This window comes from Benincasa hispida, chromosome 11 (assembly GCF_027475165.1).
Source record: "Benincasa hispida cultivar pf3 chromosome 11, pf3_genome.v1.1, whole genome shotgun sequence".
NCBI classification, from domain to species: Eukaryota; Viridiplantae; Streptophyta; class Magnoliopsida; order Cucurbitales; family Cucurbitaceae; genus Benincasa; species Benincasa hispida.
This window is the reverse complement of record NC_143488.1, coordinates 19,817,427-19,826,450: the sequence shown is the minus strand read 5'-3', so window position 1 is coordinate 19,826,450 and position 9,024 is coordinate 19,817,427. Positions and strand designations below refer to the sequence as shown.

At 30.5% G+C, this 9,024-nt stretch overlaps 1 protein-coding gene across 4 annotated transcripts; it reads left to right on the top strand.

Annotated features, from left to right (window-relative positions):
• Positions 1–1,063: 1,063 nt before the first annotated feature.
• Positions 1,064–4,530, top strand: LOC120090581 (uncharacterized). 4 transcript variants are annotated; one of them, XM_090307438.1, is made up of 4 exons: positions 1,064–1,162; positions 2,662–2,766; positions 2,979–3,760; positions 4,006–4,530. In XM_090307438.1, the coding sequence occupies exons 2-4, from the start codon at positions 2,685–2,687 to the stop codon at positions 4,174–4,176; spliced, it is 1,035 nt and encodes a 344-aa protein (XP_090163564.1). In that variant the 5' UTR covers positions 1,064–1,162; positions 2,662–2,684; the 3' UTR covers positions 4,177–4,530. The 4 variants fall into 4 exon arrangements, with proteins under 4 accessions (XP_090163564.1, XP_090163565.1, XP_090163566.1 ...); XM_090307439.1 differs by having other exon boundaries at positions 1,065–1,162; positions 2,622–2,766; XM_090307440.1 differs by lacking the exon at positions 2,662–2,766 and having other exon boundaries at positions 1,065–1,162.
• Positions 4,531–9,024: the final 4,494 nt, after the last annotated feature.

Sequence of the window (9,024 nt, the reverse complement as noted above, 5' to 3'; positions counted from 1 at the left end):
ACAAATTGTTCATTAAAGGAATCAGTGGGACTTAAGAAAAAGATGTAATTATAGGAGTAAAATGGACATTTTGACCCAGCTGTAATTATGAACAACTCGTAAAATATCGACTTGCTTATATTGATTATATCCATGGATACAACTTGTCTTAAAGTGCATAAGAGTTCAATTATGGGTATATAGTGGTTTGCCGTGTAGTTAAGGAATGAAGGTTAATTTAATTAAACAGTTTAATTAATTAATCTTGAATCTTTGGAGCTTATAATTTGTAAGTCCATAATGAAGGGTTGTGAAATCCCTACAGTTGCGTGATTGGATCTCGATTCAATTATTTTACATAAACATTAAACTCAGAGGATAGAAACCATATGCATTTAATATTTACAACATGCTAAAAGAAAAAAAAAGAGAGAGAGAGAGAGAAAATTAGATTTGGAGAAAAACATACCCTTGGGGTCACAAACCTTCATGTTCCTCTTTCGTACTATACGAACACTTCGAACAATCAAGAATCCTTCCCTTGAAGACCACTATTGGATAATTAGACACTACCAATGGGTTACCTTAATATTCTCCTTATGGTGAGAATCAAAGAAGGAGTTTGTGGACTTCTCTTAATTTTGAGAGAGGGAATCAGGGAGTTTATGGGAGGAATTTTCTATAGATTAATTGAATGCTTGATAAAGAGAGTGGGAAAAATCCTTTTGTGTAAAAATGAAGAAGCAGTAAACCACTCACCAAAAACTATTCTCTCATCCCATGATCGTTGAGAGAATTAAAGGGGAAGGTTATAATAACTCACTCCCTTTTAAACATCAAATTTAAATTAAAATTTAAAACTAATTTTAATTTAATTAATATAATATAATTATATAATAACTAGAAAATTTGTATCAAATAATACAAATAGAAAAAACAACTCATCATATATATCACATTTAAAATATTTGCTAATATAGAAAATATTGACCAGTCAAGCTATTACTTTTTTAAAACTCCAAATTTACCCTCTCTTTCCCTTTATTAACTTTCCTTTTTCACATTGCCATTTTCATTCTTTCACGGTGAAGCTCTATGGAAGAATTAGTCTTCATTCACTCTCAATTTCAATTCATGAATTCCAATTCGTGAAGTTTCGTGATACTTCGATCAATTCCAATTTGTGAGTTCGTTTTTCTTTTTTTTATTGCATCTTCAATTGGGAGTTTGTTTTCTTTGAGTGTTCTTATTTTTTCGATTTTGTTTTTCAATTTTTTTTCTTGATTTCTTCCGCTCATTTGTATTTTCTCTCTCTTTTTCTCAAGAACCTAATGATTTCTTCAACTCACTGTGAACATAATGGATTGTGAGCAGAGTTTGTGTGCTTTCATGAAATTTTGCTTTGTTCATTGCGTTGTTTACTTTTTCTTTGATATTTTGAGTTTTGATTGATTAATTAAGTTAGGGCTTGCATTTTTCACTCTTTTATTTGATATTATATAATATTTCTAGAAACATATCAGTGTATTTTGATGTTTGATATTACAGCTACCTTGGCTTTTTGTTTGTCATTTATGATTTTCTACTATTTTCAATGTATTAACTTAGGGTTTAGAAGCTACTGTCATCAATCGAAAGATATCAGTGGCTATCATTGATAGTGACTATCACTGCTAGAATATATGTGATTTCTATCATTTTTTACTTGTTCATTATTTTTTATTGATATCCATTGAAAGACATGCCTAGTTTTAGACTAGTATCAGTGGTATTGATAGATTTATATTTTCTTTTGATAGGTATTAGAACCTATTGATATTATTATTCAAGAGTTTTTGTTTTACGTTTGTAAGAATTTTAAAACATGGTTATTCCAATAGTTGTTTTTCATAGTGGAATATGAAATGAAAAACGCTGCTATGTGAATTACAAATCAACTGGAGTTTTAGTAGATGATATAATGGTTTTTGAAGATTTTATGGGTTTAATAGTGAAAGAGATTTGTTTGGATATGTCTACTTCTTCTATAGAACTTTCAATTTTATTAGATTTTGTTATGAATGAGGTTCAAAATGTAGTTCACATTCATGAAGGAAGAATATAGCTTGATTTTTGGCTTTAGTTAAGGAACACAATACACGACATCCTTTGGTTGCTCATGTCAGTAGTTCATGTTTGGAAGTGTCTTCTAATGTTGTTTCTAGTGGAGCTGAGAATTATTTGTCTATTGTTCCTTCTTTTAACCTGTGATTGATGATGGCGATTTTCAAGTGATTATGGATATACATATTGTTCGTGATTTGAAAGAAAAAGATGTGTTTGCTAGTAAAGAGATTTTATCAAATTATATTTACTTGAAAGCAGTTAAGAAGAATTTTGAATTTAAGACTATAACGTCAAATTCAAGAGCAATTGTGTTTCGATGTGTTCAAGATGGTTGTCAGTGGTATGTGAGAACATCCCGTTACAAGCAGAGTGTTTTGTAGATGCTTAGAAAGTTTATTGATATTCATGATTGTTCTATAAAAAGTATTCAAACTTGTCATAGGAAAGCTTCTTCGTCCTTAATAGCTGAATGTTTAAGAAATGATTTTAGATTTAGTTATTCTCATACCTCAACTCCTAGTGATATTGTGAATAAGGTTAGTAAGAAATTTGGAGTAACTATTAGCTATTATAAAGCATGGAGGGCAAAAGAGCAAATAATGAAGGCTTTGAAAGGCGATGCACATGAATCATATGCTTTGATTCCAAAGTTTTTGATGAAGTTAGAAGAAAAGAATCCAGGTTTCTTGTTTTCGACTTATTATATGATCTATCAATCATAGCTCCTATCACTGATTGGAGTTTATCACTGATATCATCCATCACTGATAACATGAAAATAATGGAAGCTATTGGTGATAGACTGCAACCAATGATAGAAACTATCATTGGTAGGCATCAACCAATTATATACCTGTTGTAATCTGGCTTAGTTATTTATTTTCTTCTTTTAGGTACATTCACTGCCTATGAAGCTAACATAAATGGCCATTTTAAGTATTGTTATATGGCTATTGGTGCATCAATTGAGGGTTGGAAGCATTGTAAGTCTAATATATCGATTGATGGGACGTTCTTGAAATGTAAATATGCTGGGACTCTTTTGATGCCTTCAACAATTGATGGTAACAATCGGATTTTTCCTCTTGCTTTTAGTATTGTTGACTCTAAAAATGATGCATCCTGGAGATGGTTTTTTGAGAATTTAAAGAAAAGTTTTGGTGAACGAGAAGAATTAGTCATTATTTCTTATTGGCATTTTAGCATTCCGAAAGGTGTTATGAATGTTTTTCCAAATATTGAGTATTGTGTTTGTCTACGACACCTTTTTCGAAATATGAAGTTTATTTATACGGATTCTTTAATTGATGACATATATTATAGTTGTGCAAAAGCTTATACAATTGATAAGTTTGAGTTTTATTTGAAATGGATGGAATCAATATATCCTACAATTCGGGAATATCTCAGTAAAGTTGGTATTGAGAAGTGGGCACGTGCGCATGCTAGGAGAAGAAGGTATAATATGATGACTACTAATATTTCAGAGTGCTTGAATAATATTTTGAAAGAGCCTAAGGAGTTCCCTGTTGCATCATTACTTGATTATATTAGAGAAATACTTCAAAATTGGTTTTATGAAAAATGTCAATCAACATTATCCATGAAGACTATTTTGACTAGTTGGCCAGAGTATGAGTTGCGAGAGCAACATAGTCAGTCAAGAAGCTTCAAGGTATAAATACCTTAACTATTAGAAGATATCATTAATAACATGTTATTAGTGATAGCTTCTGTCATTGATAACATGTTATCAGTGATAGAAGCTATCACTGATATTTTTTGTTTTTACTAATTGCTTGAAAATATTTAATCAGGCAGGGATAGTATCACTTACATTTTCGTTTATATTTTATTTTTCATTTACATTCTATTAGTTCACCTAGTTGATTACATTTCATTGACTATTTTATTTTTCAGGTTGATCCTATTAACAATGAAGAATATAAAGTAGTTGATGGAGACAATCACTTTTTGGTAAATTTGGCCTCTAAATCGTGCAGTCATGTTTGGGATTTGGTGGAGATTCCATGTGCTCATGCTTGTGTTGTTATTCGTGGGCTAAATTTAGATATATATGCTTTTGTGTAGCCTACTATTTTTCCAGTACATTGTTATCAACCTATAAAGGATCAGTTTATCCTATTGGAAATCATTCTGATTGAAGATTTGTTGATGTTGGTGTGAATGTATACCTCCAATAGTTAAAAGTTCGATTGGACGACCACGTAAACAAAGAATATTATCAATTGATGAAAAGAAAAGGAGCTCTAAGTACAGTCGATGTCATCATCGTGGCCATAATTGTAGGACATGCAAATTGCCACCAATTGTTTAATGAAGAAGCTTGATTTGTAATTGATGTTTGTAAGGAAAAAGCTTGTTTTGTAATTGATGTTTGTCATCAATTTATCAATGATAGTGAGACGGGCGATGTTTTTCACCAATTTATCCATTAGATTGTAGTTGTTGCTTGTTGTCATCAATTTATCCATTAGATAGTGAGACTATTTGTTATTGATGTTTGTCATAAATATATCAGAGACCTTGTTACTAATGTTTTGTCAGTGTAACAGACTTTTTTATTGATATATCCATTCCTTAGTCAATATAATGCTTCACAATATGATGTTTTTCTTTCGTTTTCCTTTAGCCACAACAATTGAAAGAAATGATATCAAGCTATCTGTAATAGCTTCTGACAGCAATTACTACAATGAATTCAAAAGCATCAAACTTCTTTTGTTAAATAACTATACTAAAAAACATTTTTGCAGAAAATCCATCAATGATAGATTCTATCACTGATAGCATGTTTATTACTGATACCATACTATCAGTGATAGAAGTTGTGCAGCTTGTGTTTAAAGTTTGATCAACCCAACCTGTTGAAGAACACTGAAATAAATTGAAAGTTGCAACTATATCAATCACATTTCTGAAGGATTCATATTGATTCCAAAATAATTTTCAATCTAATTTTTAACCTAACTATCATTGATCTTGTAAAATAACAATCTAATTTCTCTAAAAAAAACAATCACTGTCTATTGTCCAAAATAATTTCCAATCTAATTTCGAATCTAATTATCACTGATCTTGTAAAATAAAAATCTAATTTCCAAAAGCATAATAATCACTGTCTAACTATCACAGAAGCCTATCTATTGTCAAAAAAAGCAACCATCATTGTCAAACAGAAGTCTATCTATTGTCAATCAAAGTTATGATATTTTGAGATCAAAGCTTGGAGCGTCGTCATTCCACCTTGGAGAATGCCTTGTAGCTTTGCTTGGAGACACCTTGGTAGACACATTTGGAGAGACCTTCTTTTTGTCTTTCTTTTGTTTTTTTGCATTCTCCAAAATTTTCTTAGTTGGTTTTGCTTGTCTTTTTGGTCTCTTGTTGTCCTCCATATTTTCGACCATAACATTTGGTCTATATTTTTTTGGACTCTTTTTAAGAGTCTTTTCAATAACCTGAAATTATGGAATCAAATATAACATGACATCTATCAATGTGTTATCAGTATCAGTCAAGTAAATAAAGCTTTCTATTATTTATACTATCACTGATAACAAACTATCAGTGATAGTGTGTTATCACTCATAGTTGGTTATTAGTGATTTCAGATATCACTGATAGCATGCTAATTTTATACTTAAAAACATAAATCAATCAATACTTATCTTCTATTTGGTCATATCTTCTTTATCTACATTCTCTTCCTCTTCTTTATCTTTATCCCTTTTTTCTTCTTGATCTTCCTCTTCATCTTGCAATTGTTCTTGCTGGTCATTCTCTTGAACACCCTTTTCTTGAGTCTCCTTGTCCTTAGCAGTTTCAACTTCAGCCTACATGCATATATCATTTATGTTATTGTACTTCTTTACAGAAAAAGAAAATCACAAAATTTACCTCTATATCTTCCAAACTTACATCTAAAAGCTCCAAAATAGTTCAAAATGAGTTATAGAAGCTATCACAGATACCTTAAAATTAATGGTATCTTTTATGTCATAAAAGCTGAAACATCAGTTATAGTTTCTATCATTTGATAGAATGATAATAATATATATAAATAAAGAAAATAACAGTGATAAAAGACTTACACCAGTGGCTTTAAAAATATTGTTGTTGATGTGTCGCCAATCATTAGGTTCTTGAGATTCCCATTGAGTAAGTCTAAGTCCATCACTTTTTATTCTTCGTGCAAATCCAATAGTGGGGTTGGATAATCTTGGTATAATTTCAAAAGCCCAATATACCAAAACAAGTGGAAATCCTTAGAGGAAAATAGAAGATAGTTTATTGATGACAACCTTCTTAAAAAACTCTACAGTTAGTTCAAAGGAAACCCTGCCCCATGGATAAGATCTAAACTTTTCTTCATCATTCAACATTTTTAGATACTTCCAATTACTTTGTTATGTCCTTGTGTAGGAATTAGGAAGCTTTCTAGAAAATACAAGTGTGCAAGTTTGACCTTTATATCAATGGGTATATTGGCATTAGAACCTAATAAATTAAAAGTAGGTTGAAGCTCTCTCCTTATAATTTTCGTATTTGTCTTAAAAAGAAGTTCTTAATTGTGTTGTCCATCAATTCTTGCTCACTATAGATAACATCTATAGGGTAATCATCATAATTTAAACCTGTTACTAAACAAAAATCCTTGAGGCCGAATTCCGAAATATGTCCTTCTAAATTAAAGGCCAAGATATTTTGTTTGATAGTAATCCATTGCCTTCTAATTAGGTGTGATATGAGTTGGTTGGGCACCTTTTTCATTTTTATATCTAAGAAGTGCCCAAAAGGACCTTCCCTAAATAGTTGGAGTGATGACTCATCTAATTTTCCTATGTTAGATAGGACTTCTAAACTTATGAAGGAGCTGACTTTCAACGGGTTTGTCCATTCACTTTCTGGAACAATTAATACATTTTTCTATATATATAACAATAACCTAAATATAAGAAAAAGCAACCATAAATCTATATACATTTATAAAATATCATTAGATTGTAAACCTTGATCTTCTTGCACTTTTTTTTAGATGTTGATCCTTCCAATGATTTTCTATTTCCTTTCTCCATTTATCTTAAAAATACACATGTAGAACCATTACATTTATATCATTGATAGTAGCCTATCAGAGATGTCACTTAAAGATGCTATCAATTACATTCTCCTAATGTTATATTCTAGTGATACTATTAGTGATAGATACTATTATTGATCACAATAAAATAGTATCACTGATAGTAATAATAATGATAGATACTATTCCTATAAATAAACAATCATCAAATCACAGTACAGGAAACTAAATTAGCATTAGTGATAGTTTGTTAATAGATAAATCCATCAACAAACTATTAACGAATGGTCAACATATTCCCTAAAGCATCAGTGATAACTTCTATCACTAATAAATATCTAAATTAGCATAATATTCACTGAGACATCAGCAAATCACAATCAAAGACAGTACAATAAACTTCACATAATTAGCAATCAAACACAATCAACAATAAACTGCCAACATATTCACCAAAAAATCAACAAATCACAATAAGCATATCAACAACTATCAACAAATATCGACAAATAAACTTCATATAATCAACTCTTTGATGACTATCAGTCTATGATTACTACACCGTGACCAAAATGCATAATAAACAATGAATGAAATATCTAAAAAAGATGGAGAATGCATGTAGCCGTAATTTGAAATAACTATTTATCTTCTTATACAAATTATCAATGGAAGAAGAACGAAGCCCTACATTTTCAAAGTTTTTCTATCAGTGATGAAGAGTTGAAGAAAGGAAGAAGAAGAAACGAAGAAACGAAGAAGAAGAACGTACCTTTTGAAGTTTGGAGCGAAATCGAAGAGGAAAAAGGCGACACTATCGGAGCGAAGAAGATGAAGGGTTGGAAGTGTTTTCCCTGATTATAGAGCTCGAAAGAAGGTGGGCCAAACCGTGCTTATGGGCCATGTCGATTTTAGTCTTTTCTTTTTTCTGGATCTAAATCTTTAATATAAAAAATCTATATTTGCAATTACTTTTATCTTCTTATATAAACTCTAATATTTATTATAAAATAACTATTTATGTAACTCCCCCAAAGTTAAACATGTTTTAATTAGATAAGTTATAGATCAATTCGAAAATGTGAGCTAATTAAGTATTTTAATTGATGAAAGTTGGTAAGGTCATTGTATTGGAGAGGGTTAGATACATTAATAAATTAAATATAGGATTTTAAAGGTTTTCTATGTATTTAATTAAGGTGAGAGTTATAGATTTAGACTTGTCCATGATAATCCTATAATAGAATTGATATTTTGTATTGAAATGGCAACCAAGTGTGTAGAGAAGAACACACGAAAAGAGTTCATTTAAAAACGTGAACCAAGTTTAAAGAGACTTTCAAATAAAAATGATTTTGTTTCCTCTCAAATAATCTTTTGTTGGTTTTTTTTTGTGAGTGCCCACCATACACTTTCAATAAAGTGGTATTAGAGTTTGAGTTTGAAAAACAAAAATTGTTTTTGCAAATGGACAATAACAATTTGGCTCCCTTCCAAGTGCCTCAACTTACGAAAGAAAATTATAGCAGTTGGTATATTCGTATGAAAGCTTTACTTAGTTCACATATGAGACATTATCAATAATGGTTATGAAGAACTAGAAAGTGATGCAGTTTTAAATCAAGATCAATGAGAAGCTTTTCAAAATACAAGAAAGAAAGACCAAAAGACTCTCACCATCATTCATCAAGCCATCGATGATCTAAATTTTGAGGAGATTACTAGAGCAACTACTGTACATCAAGGATGGCAAAATTTGGAGAATACATACAAATGAGTAGATCGAGTCACGAAGGTTCACCTCCAAAAATTGAGAGGTGATTATGAATCACTACATA

What these genes read in the sequence shown, in the direction of transcription:
- LOC120090581 (XM_090307437.1), top strand. Translation starts at nt 2,466, where the DNA reads ATGCTTAGAAAGTTTATTGATATTCATGATTGTTCTATAAAAAGTATT. An exon ending in GTTAGAAGAAAAGAATCCAG is followed by an intron (nt 2,767 to 2,978) that starts GTTTCTTGTTTT and finishes TTCTTCTTTTAG; the next exon opens with GTACATTCACTGCCTATGAA. An exon ending in GTCAGTCAAGAAGCTTCAAG is followed by an intron (nt 3,761 to 4,005) that starts GTATAAATACCT and finishes TTTATTTTTCAG; the next exon opens with GTTGATCCTATTAACAATGA.